This window comes from Rhamphochromis sp. 'chilingali' (assembly GCF_963969265.1).
Source record: "Rhamphochromis sp. 'chilingali' genome assembly, chromosome: 18".
Lineage (NCBI taxonomy): Eukaryota > Metazoa > Chordata > Actinopteri > Cichliformes > Cichlidae > Rhamphochromis > Rhamphochromis sp. 'chilingali'.
Window position 1 is genome coordinate 19,886,380 of NC_137945.1, and position 22,781 is coordinate 19,909,160.

Sequence of the window (22,781 nt, forward strand, 5' to 3'; positions counted from 1 at the left end):
AAAATGCCTCAATATCTCCCTCAAGCAGAAGAAAAATATCAACAAGTCAACCAAAGAATCAACTTTAGGATCCATCATGTGACAAAGCGTGAACTTTGACACGGGGTTGTAAGGAGTTTCGCACTAATGCGCAGATTAAAGATGATTTGATCCAACAGTTGTGTCACCTGAAAGTTACAGAAGCAGCAGAGCTGGAAACAACTCAGTTTTCCTGCAATTAAAATCCATTCACTTTTAATGGGCGCTACTGGGCGTTTTCACATTGACCCCCACTCACATCACACCACTCCACAAGTTAACCTTAAATGTCCAGGCAACAAAGCTGATGACGCTCTTTTAATCAGGTTGCTGTAAAAATTAGAATAAAAAAGGACGCTCTGCTCGTTTTTGCTTTGTTTCAAATAAATAATTCGCCCGTGTGACAAACTTACCGCACAAATGTGTAATTTCTGCAGTCAAAAATATTTGAATGAGTTTCTTTGTTTGTTTTTCTAGGTCAGATGGCACTCCTAAACACGGTGAACATCAAATCTTCGTCGCACACCTGCTTCAATTTGGGTCAGTATTTTTCTTACACTGTCGGTGACCTTCCCTGGAGGTTTATCCCCACCTAGCGGTTTCACTCAAAAACCACAGAAGTATTAGAAGAATTAAAATTAAGCATAATTACATAAGATTCATAAATATGTAGAATTTAACGGGGTTAAATTCCTCATATCTCTTTCTATTTGAGACATTCGGAGGCAATTAAACAGGTATAAGAATGATTCACAGCCTAAGAGTCTGAAACAAAAAATCAGATTAAAAATGGAAAACCTCTGTAGGTTATACATAAAGAAAATGAATACATGGTATATGTCTGAAAGTTAAGAAACAGCTGAAAGTAATGGATACATTTTCAATCAGGGAATGGCAGATTAATTGTAATGCTACAAAGTAACAGATAATAATAATAACGAAAGTAAAAGAGTTAACTAAATACAGTATTACTTTTAAGAGGTACTGGAAAAACAGTACCGAACACATGCTGAAACCTGACACAAAAAAGGGTGGGAATCACTGGTGTATATGGGGAATTTCCACCTGCATTTGCATAGCATTCTCCAGTGAAGGGCCCAGTGCCAGACGCACTGATTTGAATACAAACTGTCAATTCATCCCTTCCTGTTTGCTGGAATGCCAGTTAATAGGTTTGGTCTGGATTAGAAAGCCACACATAAAGAGAATGGGGTCCTACGTGAATAGGTCAGCATCGGGGACAGGGCTCTTTACATGGGCTGATTGAGTCCAGACAAATCCGTCACCCATCCCGATACTGGGATAGAGGAGGAAGAAAGGCATGCTCTTTGTCACAGAGAAAGTAAGGAAAAGTTTGATTTGAGATGTGTCAGTTAAGACAAGAGTGACTTTTGTATAACTTAAGCAATAAAAAAGCATACCATTGGTTAGTACTAGCATTTAGAAAAACCTTCATCAGGTGTTTCTGACCTTTTGTCTGTAGGCTGGTATCAGGCAGTTTATCTGTCATGCCACATGAAATCTGACTTTTCCGAAGCATTCAAAACCAGAATAATGAAAAACTAAAAGGCCTGAAAATAATATTTTCATTTACGGCGAAGATTTCTTTTCTTTCCTGACACAGAAATGGATAATAAATATTTGTGTAAGCCAAATCTAATTGATTTTAAACATGGGCATCACTGGTTTCACAAGGCTCTTCACATGGGCTGATTGAGTCCAGTCCAATTACTGAGTCACTCTTCTCTTTGTTTGCCATCATTTTTATGAAACTCATTCTATGCATATTCAAAACACTTGAAGAAGCACTGCACTGAATCTTCTCCCGAGGACCAGAGATGGTAACAAAAGCTCCAACGCAGGTTCCTTGTTGTGACTCTGCAGGGTATCACCGCTGTGATGCATAGCTGGGTCACTGCGGGGGTCAGCAGGTCACAGCGTCTTCAGTGTCTATCTCTTTTTTAGGATTTAGTAACTGATTCGGGTGCTCACAGGGACACCTTGTGTATTTCATTGTCCAGCAGTGTTTTTGGTTGAGTGCCTCAAAGTTGATTTTTAATTATGGGAGTGTTAAAGACACACTTGTTTAGGCTTGTGTGTTGCAGCAATTATCATTTAGTTACCAAACACATCTTAACAGTTTACTGTGAAAAGACTGCAGTGAATTCACATTTCTAAGAACGCAGGTGCATAGGCAAACACATCCTTATACATGCAAACACACCCTCAATATTTGACTTAAAAATGAAGGATGGGTTGTTGTTTTTACACTAAGGCAAGTTCAACCTGTTTATTTTTTAATGTTTTTTTAAATTGCTTTTTAGTAGTTTTTTGGCAATACTGTGTATTTACAAGTATCTATTAGTGTTTGTTAGTATTTATTGAATGTCTATCATCAAGGCTGGACTGGTAATTTGGCATACCGCGCATTTGCCTGGTGGGTCAATATAACTGTTCTTTGTTTGTTTGTCTTTGGTCGATATGTTTATACAGGCAACAGGTCGTAGGGCAGCTGTGCACCGGGCCTTCAAACACTTACAGCAGCCCATTGGTGCATTTTCATTATTGACACTGGATTGCCCAATCAAATATCTTAATTTCAAACTGTTCCCTCCCCTGCCAGCGTTCCCTGTGCGCCCGCGCACCTTGTATAAGAGATTTTATTGTGGAAGACGTGGTTGATAAAGACAGCGAAACGAAAGGTGGAGCTGAAAAGCTGAGAGGCAAAAAGAAAGACAAACAAAAATGCAACAAAATGAGTCAAATTAACCGGCATGTTAGCAGCTACACTGTCAACAGCAACAACTAGTAAAAAAAACAAAAAACAAACAAACCCTCGCGTCACAAACAACTGCTGTTCTTAGCACTAGTCTTGGAGAAGTGCAGGAGGAGGGACAGAAATCCCAAAAAGAGAGTGGTAAGAAAATAGATGGAGGGGAAAAGTTAGGAAGGGCAGAGATTCAAATAAAATGAATGGCTACTTTGACCACAAGCCACCGCTAATAGCTAAAGTACAGCTTTTAAATATAACATGATGCACTACAGTATAACTCATTATTAGTCAGTACATAGTGTCGTGATTGCTTTTGTATCAGTCCTGGCCTGTCTAGCATGTATGTGGAATTCGTTAATGCCCCCCTGGGGATGAATAAAGTATCTATTAATCTATCCACTTAAAATATATTTATAGAGCCATTATGTTTGTTGCCATTTCTGCTGCCCTCTTGGCCAGATCTCATTTTAAAAAATACAATTTTTTATCTCACACCTTTTTTTGTACCTGGATAAATAAATGATGTATAAAATTCACTTTGTCAAAAACTTGATTGCTGCTTACACATTGGGATGTTTTTTTCTTTTGGGGGGGGTTTGAGTCAGCAAGTCATTTGTAACAGTTTAAATACGGGCATGTTTTTTGGCAGATGATCACCTGTCTCCTGCCGCCCCCTGGTGGAGGCTGTCCGGCGGGAGGAGAGGGCGCAGGTTCGGTTGTTATGGTGAAGCATTTCCCCAGAGGGCTGGCTGAAGCTGGAGCTGCGGCGGACAGCAGCTGATTCAGTTTCACCGCTCGCCCAGGACCTACCGCTGACAGGCAGCGCAACAGGTAAGATGTCGCCACTTTGTTTTTCTATTGTTTTACAATGAATCTGAACGTCCTGCTCGGTTCAAACGATTGTGTATAAGCTGAACTTAGTTGTCGCCGAGACGTTAACGTTAATTATCTGAGGGCAGCGGCTCCGAGTTCAGCGTCGGTGAGCAGCGAGCTAATGCGAAGCTAAGGTAACGTTAGCATAATATGACTTCACCACAGGTAGCCGCACAACAGGTACGCTTGCCAATTTTTCAACTTATAAAGTCAAGCGTGTGGGATACAACTACGTTATGAGAGCTACGAATGAAGCAAGTGGGGAAAGAGCCGCTTGCATTACCTGTCAGCAGACAATACACCTGTTGGGCTTGTCTATGAACCGCTAGGTCGGTTAGCTAATCCCGTGACAGGAGCTAAAGCTTCCGCTGCTGTTGCTGTTAAAACTTTCCATTATTGTATTAATGTTGTTTAGCGCTATAGCGATCTCATCAAACTGTGATGAAAAAGTGAAGGTGATTTGGGACTAAGTTTAACTTATTTTTTTAAAAGCTAAATATATCACAGCAGCGTGAAAGGGCGACGTGCCAACTTATACAGTTAATTACCATGACGTAAAAAAAATACAACTCATTTATCTTACATGCGGCAGCTCAGAGTTCAGGGTCAAGTAGATCCAATCATTTACTGAAATGGGTTTTGTTGGATTACTTTAACATTAGTTGAATTAATCAACTATTTTGTTAATAATAATAATAATAATAACAATAATAATAATAATAATAATAATAATAATAATAAAAATAGCAAGCTCAGTCTGGCAAATGATATTACAGGTTGATGACTGAATGAATAATAATGAAAAATTCCGATATCTTATGATAACATCTCTTTTCTCAGCTAAAAGCGAATTGTAAAGAGAATTGATTTGCTTATTGTGAAAATAGGCACACTGCACAGGGGCAGACCCACAAGTCTGAAGGGATTAAGGAAGAAAAGGATTATTATTCACAATCAAGCACGGCCCTTCAGCTATTTGACTTTAACCCTCCATCAATAACTTATTAACCTAAATAAACTCAGGCATTTGTTCTTGTCAGGCCTATGTTTAAAGTGCCTCTTCAACAACATTGACTTGGTATGTAAAGTTAAATATTTGCAGGTTTCACAATATAGACTAAAATTAGTGTGAGGGCTCCTTGATACACGATGTGACAGCCCACACAGTGCTACGTGCTTTCAGAGACTTAGGAAGAATGGATAAAAAGGCCGGACTGTGATTTTACAGCAAGAGTAGCAATCGCCACTAAACTAATAGATTAATTCTGTAAAGTAATTCTGTCGAGTTTGGGGCTCTCTCTTGTCTTACTGAGGCATTTCTTTATTATCCCATTATGGGATAATAAAGATACATCTCATTCTGTCACCTGGCTCCGTTTAAAGATTCCTGTTTTCTTTTTTGTTTCTTCGCCTCTCCTCCTCCGCTCCAGCATGACATGACCCTACTTCCTACTTACAAGCAGTCGGAGGAGTTAAAGTCAAAGCTAGTCTGGCTGTCTCCTCCCCCTCCTGTCTCCTCCTCATATTCTTCTCTATCTCCTTCACATTCTTTCCTCCACATCCTTTAACCCTCTCTTTCTCTCTCTGTCCACATCCTGTCTTCCAAAAAAAGCAGCGGCTCTTTTGTGTGACGTATCTTCGCCTTCATCATTGTGTTTTTTGTTTCTCATGGTCTCTCCTAACCCTTGGCTGCTTGATAGAATTACTGAGATTTCTGAGTGATTACATGGAGCAACTCAAACCTTAACACATGACAGGGCTTATTGTAGATCCTCCTCCCTCGCTCTCATTTGTAGTGATTATAATTTTGTCCGTCCTTCAAGGGCTGCAGCTACAAACATTTCCTGTATCAGTACCCAAAGTGGAAATTATTTCAAGGTATGTGACATCTTCGTTTGTCTTGCTTTGTCCAAGCATCAGCCCAAAAATACGTTAAATTTAAAACAAGTTTTTCTTTTTTCTTTTTCTTTTTTTTTTTTTTTTTAAACGCAGAGAAGCAGTGTAGATGCTACACTTGGGTAACGCTTGGCTTTTTGATTAGAAATAATGATTCATGATTTGACAAGCCATTCCCAGCTCTATCCCTTCTAACAGTGAGTATTTGTGAGTATGTGGCACACATTTTAGGCTACTTTGGCATTGTTTCAGACTGCAGGCGGGATCATTCCCGAATCATCAAGCTACACTGACTCAGCAATGTTTGTTTCAATGAGTGGGTCGGTAAGGTCCTCTGTTTCAAATCAAATAGCTCACCAGGCTGGAGGCTGTACACAGGAGCCGTCCGGTGCTGTTTTATGATGACAAACCCATGATTGAAGCACAGAGGACCAAGTGTGGCCAGATTTAAGGTTGGGTGTTTAGGCTGTATTTTCTGTTTTGATCAGTCCCACCCACCTGGTGAAGTTTGAGCCCCAGTATATGTATTCATAGTACTCTATTCATTCTAGCTGTTGAGTGAAAGGTTGTATTTGTCAGCAGCTGTAGACAGACCTTCCTGTTAGGTCACTAGGTGGAAAATTTGTCAGAAGACTACAAATGTCACATTGACGAAGGGACGTTTTCCCAAACATAATAAATGTTAGTCATATTTTTCAGCGCGTGTGTGAGTGTGCGCTGTGGTGTCTGCCGTGCTAAAATTTGTCTTTTCCTATGTAGTTTCCTGTCTCGTCTTTGCCCAACACTGGGAATCACAAGGTTCTTCCACAGTCTTCCCACTAACAAATTCCCCATTCTTTATATAGCAGAAGCAAAACTAACAGACTCATGAGGCTGAGGTCTGTTGTGCATCAAGTGTTTGTAGTGAGTACATCGGTAAGGTAAGATCACAGCATCGCAGAGAAATTGAAGCAAATTTTTAAAGATTATTATTGATTGTTCATTTAGTGTTCAGAGTTTCATTTATAGCTTTCTCCTTATTTCTTTTTGAATAGTTAGCAAAATCCTTCCTTAAGAAAACAAAAGGACGGGGGAGGGGTTGCTCTTTGTTGAACACTTGATCCTAGTGTATACTGTTGAAAATATACAGTGCTGTGCAAAAGCTTACATTTCTTTCCTTTTTTCCCTCTACGAAAATGGGAAGTCGTTGGAGCTCTTTATTGAAATGTGCAAAACTACAAGAGATACAGTATAAAAAAACAAAAACAAATTTTGTGCAATTCTAACACCTTTATTCTTCAGCACAGTCTGATCTCTCTTAGACAAACTGTCCTATAATTTGTTAAGTCCTCGGTGAACAGAAGATTGGTCAACTGAAGGATCAGATGCATCTTAAAGGCCCTGTGTCAGGTCTTTGATTGCCTTTTTTTTCTTATTTCTTAAATATGTGACTTTCCAATAGTGTTCATGTGTTGTAGAGAGTCTTTAAGCCTGCCATTTCTTCTTTTATCCTCTACAAAAAAAGAGCACACATTGCTGAGATATGCACCGTTTTCAGCTAATATCTCTTTGGGAATTGCCTGTTTGGTCCAAACTACTTTTCCTGGATTCAGCTTAAAAAATTGGAACAATTTATTTGTCTTTGTAAAAGACTGCTAGTAACAATGTGCCTTAAGATACAGTTTAAAATTAAAATGTCTGTTATGTGTAGACACAACACTGGTTCCTTGAGTTAGGGTCCTTTTTCAGGCTTGAATGATTCATAGGCCAGTGTTAAGTGGCTTAACAAACAAAACATTCCTGTGAAATGAAATGTGAAAGAAAAACTTTGAAATACCTCCAGAAAGCTTGGAGAACTGCTGACCACGCCCACTTGCAAGAAATTGTAAAGAAAAGAAAAATTACAAGAAAGTCTGACTCCTTGGAAGCAAAATCTAAAGAAATCAGACATGGCTCAAGACTTTTGCACAATACTGTAGCTTCAATATTTATCTTAGAAATATCCTCACATGGTGATGCCTTGTCTACAATTGACTACAACCAAACTATTAATATGTCCAGAGAGGCAACACAGTATTGGGCCACTGACTGTTTATCTTGTAGTTTTTTTTCTCTAGTTCACTTCTGAGCTGCTGGTCTGTCTAAGATAGCATTTTCATGTTGTGAGGATACTGAAGACGTGTTTTCTCTTTTTCACAGCAACATGACTTGTAGTTTGTTTGGCTAAAACTGAACTATCGGAGTAATACTCTAAAGGGATAAACTTCCCTACTTTTAGGGACTGGGACTTTTAAAGCAAAGACTGGACTGAAAGGTCATGGTTAAAGTGGAGTCAAAACAAAACTGGACAGTATATGATTTAAAGAGACAAGATCCAGAGTGGAAGTGGCTGATTTTGACACATACTGTTTTTTGCGTCAGTGTGTAGCCACAAGTTAGCGGTGTTCACACTCACAGCAAATACTTTTGTGTACATTGTGATTGAATCAGGTGCTCGCATTGTTTCGTTGATGATGGGCTAACACAGAATTACTTGCGACGTTGAACTTAATTTCTCCTTCAGCCCAATTTTTACCCCTTAACTGTAAAAGACTAATGGGGTATTGTAGTCACCTTGGCAGGCAGTGTGGCTGCCCGTGTTTTTGCATGTGCTAACTCGAGAAGAAGGCAATGTGGGATTTTTTTTTTTTTTTTTTTTTAAATATACCAAAAGTGCGTTTATAAAAAATCTTGATCAGTTCAAATCTCATTGACCTCAATGTCAAGGCCCCAGAGTTCAGGTTTTCTGAAAATCTGGTGAATGAGGGGTAGCACTGGTAGCTGTGAGAATCCACAGTGTCCTGAGCAGAGTGCAGTTGTCACATAACATTATTTACACTCTCCAAGATCAGCTTGCGTAGTGAAAAACATTTACAAGGATGTTGTGTCTTCCAGAATTGGTCCTTGGCAAGAGAAATTGTCACTGTTTCCTGCTGAAAGGATTTAGGAAGTGTTATCATTGCTACACTACTTGGTTTTGAAATGGATACATTTATTATTAATGGTTTCAGGATTAGTTTCTTAGGGAAAAAGATGTGATGGAGGTCAAAAAACCCATTAGGCTTGGGACATTAATGTAAACCTGGAACTCTGGCGCTGTTGGTTAAACAAACAAATAAATGCGCTTCATTAGACCTTAGTATGAGAGGATGTCTTACATGTTTGCTAAACTTAACACTCCACGGCATAACATCAGAATATATTGCTCTGATGCCAGAGTTTGTGTTTATGTGTGTGATCGTACATTTTAATTAGAAATAAATTTCTGACATTATCTATGTTAAGTTTCACAGGCGAGAAAGTTAGCCTGTGTGCAATGTATCATGCCTCCCATCGCTACTCGTGTGTAATTTTGCTGTGTGTTCAAGTCCCATAGTGTACAAAAGATGCATGCACGAGCGTTCACATGGACACAGTTTGTTACTTCTTCCCAAGGTAGTCTAATCACTTTACCTATGTTCTACCTACCTCTCCAAGTCTGCCTGTCTGACTTGCCAACATGGATATCTCTTCTTTCTCTCTTTGACTCCTTTTGTCTCTCTGTTATTTTCAGTTCCGGTTAATAGCATGAGTTACTAAACTGTGGCTCCATATTGGCATGGTTTACTGATTTTCCTAACAGGTGAAAGATCCCTAGTTTGATCCTGGGAGGAGAAATAAATCCCTTCAGTGTTACATCAGAGAGGAAATCTGAAGAAAAACAACAATCTGCCAAGTCAAACATGTGGAGCTATCTGCTGTAATGAAAAAAGAGGGAAGCTAAAAGTAGCTTTTAGTGACCTATTGCTAATCTCCAACATTTTCTTTAGACTGTAATTTGAAAAGGATTCAGGAAGTATTAAGTTTGGTATTAATAGTATAGTTGGGTAACTTTAACAGTGTTCTTGCATTTTCCTCAGTGCATTATCTGCCATTGTGAATCAGTCAACACCACATATATGACAGTTTTTGGAGGGATGGGTTGTTTTAAGTGACATGTGTTTTTGATGACTGGATTTTATGCGTAAGATATATATGGATTAACCACGCTATGGCTGCATCCATAGGTTCATGGATATTTCTTAAAATTGATTTTTCTGAGTTTGTTTTGAAATTGCATAAAGCATTCTCAGGTGTTGTCAAGAGCACGCTAAGGCAAGAGGTGGTGATATCATCCTGAGAACTATTCAATGCCCACTACAGAGGACATATTGAATAGACTATTGTTCTAATGACCCATTGAGGTTTTGCCGACATGTGACCACTATTAGCATGATGTCAATTTGTCTGCCATTCTGGATGTTTGACATTCATGGTGACCATGTAGGTTTAAGTGAATAAGTACGTAAATTACACACAGACATGGAGACCTGTCTGCAGCAATCTGGCAACCTCCTGTTGCGAGGGAAAAGTATGTATTCCTCAACCAGTTGGCAAAAACCTGTTTGTGATTTGGCTGTTATTATATTGCTGTGGTCGTAGAATAAATCTAAGTGATGCACTTGTCTAGAAACATTTTTCAGATATTCTCCGAGCTCTAGAACAAACAGAGAAAAGTCTGATTCAAACTGTAAATGGACACAGTTGGCTCAACCTTTACTTTGAAGATGAAGCATCAGCATTTTCTTTTCTTTCTTTTTTTTTTTTTTTTTCATTTTTCAAGTTTTGCTTCCACTGGGTTGCCAAGTATTTGCACACAAAACATGAAAAATTGCAGGCAACTGTAACCAAATCAAACACTAGGAGGTTTTTGATGCAGCACCTTCTTTGCAGCGATAACTATATGGTGGAAAACTTGTTAGCAATGTGGTCATGAGTATAAGAAACCACAATAATATAAGAAACCGCAATAATGCTGTCATCCCAGAGTGATACACCATGTAAGATACACACCACAACAGTGGCAGGCCAGCACAGTTCCAGCAGGTCAGGTGAGCCCATATTTTCATGGTGAGGGTTGAAACACAGTAAACCGGTTTTATAGTCACAGGGACAAATGGGGCACACTTTTATTGTCTGCTTAGTCAGTAGGATAACGTTATTCAGAAAGAGCGGTGAGGGCAGCCTTGATTCTCACATTGATCACTTTAGAAATGCAAATCATCAAATTCCATCTCTTTAATGTGCGCTGTTGTGAATCGCATAAAAAAAAAAAAAAAAAAAAAAAAAAAAAGTTTATCACTCTTTGTTTGTGTAAACTCAGCAAACATGAAATGTTAGTGAAGTAAGAATCAAAGCATCTTTTTTCAGAAGAAATGAACTTCTGATGTGCACAAATCAAGTAGTGGCTGATTTTTGTGAAAGATGTGGACTAAAGGATGTATTTTAATATACAGGTGATATATTATGGCTTTGTTGTTTATGTCTGAGTGTCAACATTTAACATAGGCTTTGAGTATGAAAAGATATCTTTAAAATTCACAGCACAGGATAAAATGTCAAAAACACTAGGTTTGGGAGTCTGACAAAAACAAACAAACAACATATTTAAGATTTTTTTTTCCCACTGATCTCTCCGATTGTGTCTGGAATTATCCCACTAATACATCAGTAAAGTTCTTGAAGGGATTTTTCCAGATTTCTCTAATCCTTTTCCCCTTTAAAGCCCCTTAAAATGCCACAAAACTTATTCCCCTTTTCATTAGTTAAGTGCAGTATAACCAAGGCCACTAACTCTAATTGGACTATTCTTTAATAGTCCGTATACTTACTGTTTACTCTTGACTTTTACAGTGCTGATTTTTGGATACTGTGGCTTTCTTCTCTGAGGGAGAAAGTTTAAAAAGCTATATTGTACAATTGTCGGTACATTCTAATTGAAACTAACCTTCATTACACATATCTCTGTCCTGTGCATTCCAAGTCCTTATTAATCTGTGTATTTAAAAGACAGATCTGCGTAGTAGCCTTCAATCCATGGAGAGAGTCAGAGTGTGACCTTCAACTAAGGAAATCCTTACATTGTAGCTTGTGACAAAGGGTGAAGGGTTAGGTATCCTGAAAATAGTAGGTATACACAGAATATTAATAGTTCTTGCCTGTCCCCAAGGCAAGAACTATTAGTCTTTCAAATGGCAGGGCAAAACCCTATTTAAAAAGCACAATTATAGTTCTTTGTATGCTATATCATATTGCACACAAGGCTTTAAGATATAGGCATCTGCACTTAGTTTGTAACAAAGGACTATTTGTGTTTAATACAACTAAGAATCCAACAGTGTTTTTAATAATGAGGTGAAAGTCCAAGAGGACCACTGTAATTGTTATGTCTAATGATTCTACACTTGATTGCCCTCTAATCTTGCTGATTTATGGACCCGGTGTGTTCTCCCAGCTTTTTTTTTTTTTTTTTTTTTTGTCATTGGTACAATGTTGCAGTAGCTGTGTCCTGGGACTACAGTCTTATCAGTCACTCTCTCTATCTCACTGAGTGCCTCTAGTTGACCTTCCTCTCAGCGCTCACTGGCCCAGGCCTAAATAATAAATGAACAGCCTGGAAAGAGCCGAGTGTGTGAGCCGCGTATCTCTACTTGGAAGTGAACGAAAGCCAATGAGAGGGATCTCACTGACCAGGGTTGTCAGGGGTGGGAACTTGCACCATAACAGGTCACATACTTGTTACTTAACTGCATTGCCACAACATCCATCACTCACTCTCACCGTGTGAATACCCTGTAACACATGTAATGTGTGTGCTGGGCTGCAGGGTGTGTCAGTCATTAATGAAAAGCATCCCACCCTCTCAAGTTTCCTTCAGGAGAGGAGTGGGAGAGGAGGGAGTAGGGGAGAGGAGCTCAGGGGTTAAAGATAACAGGATTAAGAGAGCAGTATGTTGTCATTATACTGTAACATAGCCCTGACATTTTGTCTCACTGCAGTTTTTCCTTCTCTCTCCCTGACCCACAGGCTGAAGACAATGTTATTCAAGTTGGTGAAGACTTTATACCTAGATCACATCTTTTGAAGACTTACCAAAAAGTGCACCAACACTATCAACAGGAAGTTGTGAAATGTTGTTATTTGACCACCCAGAAATATTTTAATTCTGTCAAATATTGTTTATTGTCAGTAACTGAAGTAGGACTCCTTTTTTTATTCTCATTGGATGTTTGGTTCTTTCCACCTTGTGGATTTGTTTTTCACTGCTGCCTATGGATTCTCACAAATCCACACCTCCTTTGGACCATATACTGAAGCATGATTGCTATCTGTTTGGATTAGAAGCTAAGATAGACTGACCTTTTATAGTTGTGTTTTGTTTTCTCTGTTTGCCAAGTGGATGATTCGCCAAGTTACCCAAAGTAGAAATGGATTGGAGGACTGACAGCTGGTTGAAACCTACCCTTTGGATTATTATGTTTTGGACACCTTCCTGCTGCTATTTTACTTTAGCACGATAAGAGTTTTTTAAAGATGGGAAAGAGACAGAAATATCTGTCACCTGATTGCACAACTTAGTTTCTTTCCCATCATATTTTTGAAATTTTTGCTGTTTTTTGTGGTTCAAGTTACTTTTAAAGATGAACTGCAGTATCTTTTTGTGTTCTCCCACCCTGATGTAGGCCTCTTTGGCTTCCCTATAAAAAGGACAGGAGGCATATGATAAATTAAGAAGGCTGAAACCCCCTAAAGGATATCCTCACATAAGTGAAAGAAACAGTACTATAGTAGCTGAGCCGCTGTGGCGGTGCGGTATCATGGCAGCAGATCACGGCGAGCTGCTTGCTGAAATGGCAACCATGGGGCGTCTGAGTGCCACAGAACGGCTCAAGCATGCCAAGAAGCGCCGCGCTCAGCAGCTGAAGGCTTGGGCACAGATGGAAAAGGATGCAGTACGAGGGTCGAGGGCCAAAGCAGATAAGAAGAAGCCACGCACCACCAAAGTGACATTCCCCAGTGCTGTCACCCTGCTTGATGCTGCTTCCCGCAACGACCTGGATGAAGGTGGGTATACACACTGCACAAAAAGTTCATAATCAGAAAACAACAATTTTTTTCAAATGCTTCAGCTTAAACTCAGTGATTTTAGAGCATCAAAGTGCAAATATATACTAATCCAGGGTATTGACACCTGTAGAAGACTGATCCAGATCTCAGAAACATGTGAAGGAAGACCCCAGAAGTATTGGTGTGCCATGAATTGACTGTAATGCCGAGGCTTCTTTGTCCTGTAGCTGTTGGCATTTGCTGAAAGAAGCTCTTGCACTGTAAAAACCAATGACTTACAGGAACTGAAAAAATTGTACTGAATATATTAGAGATTAAAAATAGTATTAAGAGCTTTATTATAAGTTGTTGGATCTGAGCTAGTTGGTAAGGTGGTAAATCCTTTTACATTTTACATAGAACCATCTTTACAAGATGGTATATGTTCAGGGCAGGTAAATGGCAAGGTTGTTTTTGTTTGTTTGTATTTTTTATGGAAAAGACTCTGCCCTGATGGTCATGCATAATCTGTATATACATGATTGTAAATTTCTTTTTTTTTCTTTTTTCTTTTGTGCTAGTGAGGGAGATGCTTAACAGCGGAATCAACCCCGATCTGGTCAATGAGGATGGACTGACTGCTCTGCATCAGGTACACATGCATTTAGCTCCAGGAGCCGCCACCAGTCAACCACTGTTCACTGTTAACACTGCCAGTTGTACAAACTCAGATGCCTCCTCTCACTTACCTAGTTCTGCCTTTGCACTAATCAAATGCTAAATTGTCATCAACATTACTGAGTTACACACAAAGCAGTTCTGCTTACGCGGCATGATTTTGTTACGGCCGGTAAAACCACATGTTGCACATATACCACTGTCAACATTTAGGCCAGTTCTGTTCTGTGTCTGTGTTTATGTTTGTTTGTGTGTGGTCACAGTTTTGAGCTCACCAAGTGCTAGTTGTGTTTATTATGTCTTAACGTTTTCTTGGTTACTTTACATAAAGAAAGTAGTTATTACCCTGATTATAGATGGAAAAGGTGAAAAAGGGTTGTGTTTTTTTTCTTGCATTCCTATTTCTGGGCAACCTCAGTCACACTTAACCACCACAATATTGCTGTGTTTTGTTAGTTGACACCTTAAATCCTTGCGATTTTCTCACCCCTTTTTAATTTCTCCTTATGTTTACACATACACGCACTACTACACACTCCTGAGAGGACTGTTTGTTAGCACAGAGAACTCTTTACAAGAGCGGTTTGCTTTGCCGTTTCCCTTGGAAAATGTAGTGTTTACACAGAGGGCTGAGTACATGTAAATTCTTTTCTTTATCCAGTGCTTTAGTTGACATTAATACTAATGTTTAGATTTTTCTATCTCTGTTTGTACTCGTTTTCTAACATCATATTTTTTCCCTCAAGTTTATTTCATCCGTTTTTAATAAACGGTCGACAATTTTCAGAGGCTTCAAGTTAATTAGAAAATTGACTGACAGGCAGTTTCCATGACATATTAAGCAGAAGAATAGTTCCATTTGGGATTTTCTCACTGGAACTCCTAAAATGATGTTCAAAGAGATGTTGTTGTAAGTGAGGGAGACCATCATTAGGCTGAAAATCCGCACAAACCTACCATAAGTAGAGGAAAAACTTGAGGAGGGTCCAAATCAGGAATCTTGTTAATTCTTAAAAAGAAGGAATGCTCTGGTCATGTCAGCAAAATCAAAAGTCCTTAAAGACCCCAGAAAACAGCTAAGGTGCATTATGACATAATTATTTCTGTGATTGAGAAAAACAATTTCACAACATCTGACTAAGTCAAGAACACACTCAATCGCTCTCAAGGTCTGCAAGTAAGAGACGCCTTTATAAATGTAAATACAGAGGCTTTACCAAAAGGAACAAACCACTGGTTACACTCAAGAACAAGATGATCAGATTAGACTTTGACAGAAAACCTCTAAAAGAGCCTGCACAGTTCTGGAAACAAAAGCTCTGTACAGATGAAACCATTATGAATTTATGCCAGAGTGATGGGAACAGAAAAGTGTGGTAAATGAGAGAAACAACAAGATGAACCAAAGCATACCACACTATCTATCAAACTTGGTAGGAGCAGTGTCATGGTATGGGCATGTATGGGTGCCACAGGCCACTAGTGTTTATTGATGATGCGATTGGTGATAGGATGGCAGGATGAACTGTGAAGTGTACAGGGCTATACTTTCTGCTCACATTCAGTGAAATGCTGCAAACTGATCAGAAACACAGTGTTAATGGATAATGGGTCAAAGGAAACTGCAAAAGCATCCAAAGAGTTTCTCAAGGCAAAGACATGAGACATTCTTCAATCGCCATGTCAGTCAGCTAATCTCAAACAGAGCATGTTTTCAGTTATTAAATACTAAACTGAAGGCACAAAGTCTCACAAACAAGCAGCGACTGAAGCATCTCAGCGGAAGAACAGAATTTGGTGATGTCCTTGGGGTCTAGACTTTAGGGAGTCAGTGACTGCAAACGGTTTATACCAAAGTGTTGAAAACAATCCTTACATTTAAAACATTTACGTTGGTTTGTCCAATTACCTTTTGAGATTTACAAACATGGAATATATAAAATAGCTGTATTTCCTAAATGGTTATTACAGTACTTTGATTACATCCAGTGGATTCAAATGGAAATTTTGCACTTCAATTACATCATGTTTAAAGTTGCACACTATGGGCTCAAAATGTGGTCATAAATATTTTGTACTTGTAAAAAAGATTTGTGCGTGTGTAAAAAAGATTTGTGCGTGTGTAAAAAAGATTTGTGCGTGTGTGTGGTTTTTAAAAAAAAAAAAAAAAAAAAGTTGTGTGTGGACTTAGCCCAAAGAAAACCCTGCAAGTTACAAATACGAATTTTGACCCTATTTTAATTCCTTTAAGCTGATTGGTCAATGTCATGTCAATCACAAATTAAACAATCCAATCAGAGAACAGATGGGTTTGGCTGTTGGAGGGGCACTTTTTTGAACTGCAGGTCCTTGAAGGGTATTCTCTATATAAATATCCAATAGCAGTTAGGTCCCCTTACTTTCAGCAGCTGTTGAAAGGATAAAGTTGTGGTATATCAGTGGTTAGAAATACCATTATTACTTTAGGATTAGTTTAACACAACATCAGGGCTGACCCGGGACCATTGCTGTGAGTCACAGCGCGCAGCATAAAAGTCCCTTCACATCGGACGCAGGATGTGCTGCTAATGCTAATTGCTAACTAAAAGCAAAGGATCCAGAATTTGTTGCTGGCTGCTGGGCTCTGTGGGTTTTTGCAGCAGCTCTACCTGTACTAGATGCACCTGCTCCTTGTTGTTTTTATCGCTGACTTTATGTGAACTACAAGAGTTTCTGGTTTTTTTGCTAGTTCTTCAAATGTTCAATAAAAACATGTATGCTAATTCATAACGAAGAAAGCTTTGTGATGAAGACTGTCATTTCCAAAACACTGCCCCCCACGTCCGCAGTGCTGTTGAAAAGGCTGTGGAAGTCCCTGTATTAAACACGTAGTCCTGTGACACAAAAATCACCAAACTCTGACGACCACAGACTGTTTTCCTTCGTGGTGATGAAGGAAAACGCTGGGTTGGCACGTAAAAGGGCATTTATTCCCTTCAAAGACCTGCAGTTCAAAAAAAAGCGCCCCTCCGACATCCAAACCCATCTGTTCTCTGATTGGATTGTTACATTTGTGATTGACATGACATTCACCAATCAGATGAAAGGAAGAAAAATAGGGTCAAAATTCGTAGTTGTAACTTGCAGGGTTTTTTTGGCTAAGTCCACACACAATCTTTTTTTACGCGCACACAAATCTTTTTTTTACGCGCACACAAATCTTTTTTTACGCACGCACAAATCTTTTTTTACAAGTACAAAACTGATTTACAAGTACAAAATATTTATGACCACATTTTGAGCCCATAGCACACAGGCAAAAGCACAGTATTAAAAAAGAATCTGTCATTGTCCAAAAACTTATGGGCCCAATTGTATCTGTTGTCTGTTCTCAGTGCTGCATTGATGATTTTGTGGAGATAGTGCAGTGTCTGCTAGACGCTGGTGCCAATGTGAATGCTTGTGACAGTGAGTTGTGGACCCCTCTGCACGCTGCTGCCACCTGTGGACACACTGGTCTGGTGCAGCTCCTGATTCAGGGGTGAGTGCTGCCTCACATCATAACTTTTCTGTTTCTCTCACAAAATGTTTAAATTTCTAAGCTAATATGTTTTGTTTATAATGTGCTTTTTTTCGTTTCAACCTCAGTGGATGTTATTTGCTAAGCCACAATTGAGACTTAGAGCCTTCTTGGGAAGAGAAAGCAATTTCTGAACCCAATGCAAATGAAAACACTTAGAGTGACACACCCTAATATGCAAAGCTGCTAACTCAGGTCTTTTTGAATATGGATATGTGTGCTTTCAGTGGGGCCGATCTGCTGGCTGTCAATGCGGATGGCAACATGCCTTATGACATCTGTGAGGACGAGGCTACCCTTGAGCTGCTGGAGATGGTTATGGCTGAACAGGGTCAGTGAGAAGTTTGTGCACAGATTCACCTTCCTGCCTTTGACAGGTTGGGGAAAAAGAGGCATGATCAAGCTTAACTTACCTGTCATGTATCACATTTGAAATCAGACGGCCAACATTTATGTGCAGTTCCAAAGTAGGAAGAAAATAAGTCCAAGTGATCTTTTCAATCCTGTCCCTGTGTGTGTTGTTTTGTGAAGGGATAACTCAGGACCGTATAGATGAATGCAGAGGGGCTAAAGAGGCGGCTATGCTGGCTGACATTCGGGCTCTGGCTCAGAGCGGAGCAGATTTAAACGCACAAGATGATAATGGAGCAACTCTGGTGAGACACAAGGACGCATGCACATGAACTGTGTTGTGCACTTAAGATTTGTCAGCTCAGAGTTCAAATCTATATCCGATGCTGTAAAGCTAGATATTTTAAAAACATCTGAATATAAATGCAATAATTCCCTGACTGTTAACAGGTTGCACAGGTTTCCTGCATTCTTTGTAATGTTTTACCAACCATTTCTGTAACATTCAGCCAATGTAGTAATAATAATATAAAGGTTCAGAGAATTGGGAAAATTTTTTGTTAATTTTATTTTCTTGTGAAATATTGTTCTTTACTGACGTGCAGTTCATTTTCTTTATTCCTTTAGCTCCATATCGTATCTGCTAACGGCTATATGTCTGTGGCTGAGCTGTTACTAGAGAACAAGGCTCAGGTGGATGTGAAGGACTCTGATGGGTGGACTCCACTGCATGCTGCCTCCTGCTGGGGACAGGTTCATACTGCTGTCATGCCTAAAGCAACTAGTTTTCTGAAATGACTCATTCATTGTGTTTTGTTTTTTGTTGTTTTTTTTTTTGTTCCATAGATGCAGATGGTGGAACTGCTGGTGGCACACGGAGCCAATCTAAATGCAAAGTCCGTCTTAGAGGAGACACCACTAGGTGAAACTAGAGTATTGTTGTTGCTGCTGTTTCTGCCTTTTTTATCAAGCTTATTCATGAGAGACACTTTTGCCTTTCAGATTTATGTGTTGATGAGGAAGTCAGAGCCAAACTGATGGACTTGAAGCACAAACATGATGCCATCATGAAGAGCCAGGACAGGCAGAAAGGCACACTGCAAAGACGAGCATCTAGCACAGGAAGCAGAGGGTGAGCGTGGAGCTCAGTGGAACCAGAGGGGGAAAAGCATACACCGAAGTTGAAATGGATCATTGTTTTACTGCTTCCCCTCCTGTCTCTCATTTCTATGTGCAGTAAAGTGGTGCGTCGCGTCAGCGTGAACGAGCGCTCCAGTCTCTACCGCCGGGAGCACCACAAAGAGGCCATGGTGTGGCAGGAGCGCGGTCGACAGCCCGAGCCGCAGGACGACGATGAGGACAGACAGACCGACAATGAGTTGCACCAGCATGCCACCATGGTGATGGAGGTTTTGTTTGGAAAATGTTTCTCATTACTGTTTTTGTGACCATTACAAACAGTGTAAATGGTTTTTTTGTTTGTTTGTTTGTCTCCCCCCCCCCCTCGTGTTTTAGGTTGCTACTCGAGGTGCAGCAACATCACATTTGGAAGAACTGGAGGCTGCAGACAGGAAAATTATGCCCAGCCTAGGGAATGGAGAGACCTCTGTTTCTCTGGCATCTTCTGTACCTGGAGAGCAGTGGAGTGGGGGAGGAATCATGGAGCGTAGCGCCTCCTACCAGCTCGGCTCTGCGTCTGGAGTGGGGTCTGCAGAGGGCGAGGGGGCAGACAATATGACTCGGGAGAAATCACACCACACCTTGGCTGACCTGAAACGCCAGCGGGCAGCTGCTAAGCTCAATAAATACCAAGCACCTGCACCACCGCTGCCCTCGCCTGTTGAGGAGGAGCCCTCCGTTGCAGCAGCTGAGGTGACAGCCATTCAGGCTCAGCCAGATCCTGAAATGACGCCTGCCGCCGAGGCAGTCTCCCCCAGTCAGGTGTACTTCACCCCAGCCAGTGGAGATCCTCCACTTCTGAAACTCCGAGCCCCTGAGGAAGAGCAGTCCGACAATAAGGAGCCTTGCTGTGGACTCATGTAGAAAGAATCATGCAATCAGACAAATATGCTGCCTATAAAGTTCAAAAGCTGGTGGCAAAAAGTGGCAAAAAACCCTGTTAAAACAGACATGCTTTAAGTGAATCACTGGAGACTCTTTAGGTTAAGGCTACATGCCAATGATGGATCAATCTGCTTTGCATTTCCAAGTGAACTAAAGTGCAATCTGTGATTATTCCTCCTTTGATTAGCTTTCTCATTTCTGTTGCACATTTCACACCTTTAGCAGGTCCTAGCTTTCCCTCCTGCTTCACCTACAGGAGAACTCCAGATTGTAGTCTTGCAGTTAGAAGCAGACAGCTCCCCCACTCCATTTCTTGGGGCATTACATTACTCATCTCTTAAATACACAATTAGACTGGCTGAAAGCCATAGAATCATGTGAAGTTTTCTAGATAAGGCAGAAGACTGAATTGCAGTTGATTTGTTTTAAATCAATGAGGTTCTTTTTTTTTTTTCTTTTCTTCTTAATGAGTGCTATGACAGGTACATGATCTACATTAGCGTACATTTATATTGTAAACGAGAGTGAAAGAGGTTTGTTTCTTTATGGGGGATTGATCATGATTGGTTTAATCAATATTCTGAATTTATATTTAATGAAGATGGACCGTTTCCTTGCTTGATTTATTTTTTTCTCTACTTTGGACTGAAAATTTTTTCTCTTGTTGCTTTCAAGTGCACAAAATTTGAAATGGTGCAATTTGCTAATGAACCATTTGTCTCTACTGTGGGGAAATTTAGCTCAGCCTGTCGTCATCATCATCATCTATCAGATTCCTATTTTTCTGTCAGTATTTCTATTTTTCTACCCTCAGAATGTAATCATATTATTTATTCTTCCTGATCCGGACACAATTTATAAAAAGAAAATTATGATATGTTTGTGTTAACCGAACTGTCAGAGTCTGTTTAGTTTTCTTGTCAAACTGAGCAAACGTGTCACGATTGTTTAACAGAGGTTGGTGCCTTCATTAAATGTCTTATTTAAAAAAAGGTTGCAATGCTTGCACGAAGTCCCACGTTTAAATTTTGTGAGCAGTGGGATTATTACATAATCGGTCTGACATGGACTTGATGTACTCTCAATGCACTCTTTTTCTGTATTGCATTTCAGTTTTGTTAGTGATTTTTACTGATCCCTGTTTAGAAAAACAAAACATAAAAACATGTTTTCACAAATGATTTTTGTATATATTTTTTAATATGCAAGAACTCTTAATGAATGTATCTGGATGTTATGACTGGGATGCTTACAGGGAGGGGATCAGATCAGATAATGGGTTTAAAATATTTTATTTTATTCCAACTTACATTTTTAAGTGTGTGATTTGAGGCACAGATTTGATCAGGTTATTGCCTTATAGTTGGTTCAAAAAAAGCTGAACATATCCCCAGTCTGTCTTGTTTGTTTCATGTTGATGACAGCTCCCTCTTGTGGTAAAAATGATCAGCTGAATGTTTTTTACTTGCCCTCATTCCCCCTTTTGTCGTCCTCTTAGCTCAGATCAGTCACTCTCTGACTTTCCGCACATCTCGAATGACACAGTCTGTTCCGAGCCATCTTCCAGAGCAGCAGTTAATACACAATGACAGCTTATTTAGGTGGTTTAACATTGTGGTGCACCAGAATTACCTTCATCCACACACATAAACATATGCGCACAGATCTTTATGTTGTATAAGGCCTCAGTAACAGTTACCCTTATGGGGAGGGAGTGTGTTAAAATTGGAAGCTGCTTATGTTCAGACTTGTTTTGACTGTGAGCCAGCACCACTGAGTTACAAGGACCAAGCCTGTAAGTCTCTCTTATAGTAATTATATAGCTGTTGCACAACATAAGGTATGTGATGTTGATCTGTCATTTAACGTTGAGGTAAAGTTGGAACAGATGATGCACTTACAGTCTGACAAAATGCACATGAAAGTCACCAGGGCATCACATGCTTGTGTGTGAACTGTTTTAGTTTGGGATATCAAATGTCTTTCCCAAACTCTTTCCAAGCCATCGGGGGGGTCTCACACTGTCCTACAGATACGCATTCACACACCTCTCTGATTAAAACAAATGACATGCAAAGGAAGGAAATTTCCATGTGAGAAATGAATTTTATTTGACATTGCATTAATTTCCTCTGCATTCTTTGCATTCTAGGTGGTTTTTCTCTGGTACTGTAGTTCCTTTCGCATGAAAAGACAACACAGTGATGTGTCGTGGATGCAAATTATTAACCCATACCTTCGTGCCACAGTCCAATAACATAAACCAAAATACAGTATACAAAGCAAAAGAATGAATATAGTTCTAAGAACTTTGAAAATCAATATTTGATAATGACCACAATTTATTCAACACAGTCTGCGCTCTCTAATGGAAGCTGTCTTGTAGTTTCTTTAAGTAGTCTTCAGGAGTACTTCTCCAGGCTTCTTGAAGGACATTTAAAGCTCTTCTTTGGATGTTGGCTGCCTTTGGTTTCCTGTCAAGATGAGCCCACACTACTTCAACACGGCTCCACCATGTTTTAGAGTCGACTGTAGACACTCACTATTGTCCCTGTGTTTCAAATTTGGATTCATCACTCCATAAAACCTGTTGCTACTGATTTCAGTCTGTGTCTTGTGTAATTTGGCATACCTCAGCCTTTTCTC

General features: G+C 39.7%; 1 protein-coding gene across 4 annotated transcripts; it reads left to right on the forward strand.

The window, feature by feature from the left end:
* The first annotated feature begins 424 nt into the window (after positions 1 to 424).
* On the forward strand, positions 425 to 22,137 carry ppp1r16a (protein phosphatase 1, regulatory subunit 16A). Of its 4 annotated transcripts, XM_080865726.1 has the most exons (13): positions 1,231 to 1,360; positions 3,441 to 3,622; positions 5,488 to 5,542; positions 12,464 to 13,501; positions 14,065 to 14,135; positions 17,536 to 17,681; positions 17,948 to 18,051; positions 18,252 to 18,376; positions 18,699 to 18,824; positions 18,918 to 18,993; positions 19,074 to 19,203; positions 19,309 to 19,471; positions 19,587 to 22,137. In XM_080865726.1, exons 4-13 carry the CDS (start codon positions 13,255 to 13,257, stop codon positions 20,112 to 20,114), a joined length of 1,716 nt encoding a protein of 571 aa, XP_080721852.1. In that variant the 5' UTR covers positions 1,231 to 1,360; positions 3,441 to 3,622; positions 5,488 to 5,542; positions 12,464 to 13,254; the 3' UTR covers positions 20,115 to 22,137. The 4 variants fall into 4 exon arrangements, with proteins under 4 accessions (XP_080721850.1, XP_080721852.1, XP_080721849.1 ...); XM_080865724.1 differs by lacking the exons at positions 1,231 to 1,360; positions 5,488 to 5,542 and adding an exon at positions 425 to 558; XM_080865723.1 differs by lacking the exon at positions 5,488 to 5,542.
* Positions 22,138 to 22,781: the final 644 nt, after the last annotated feature.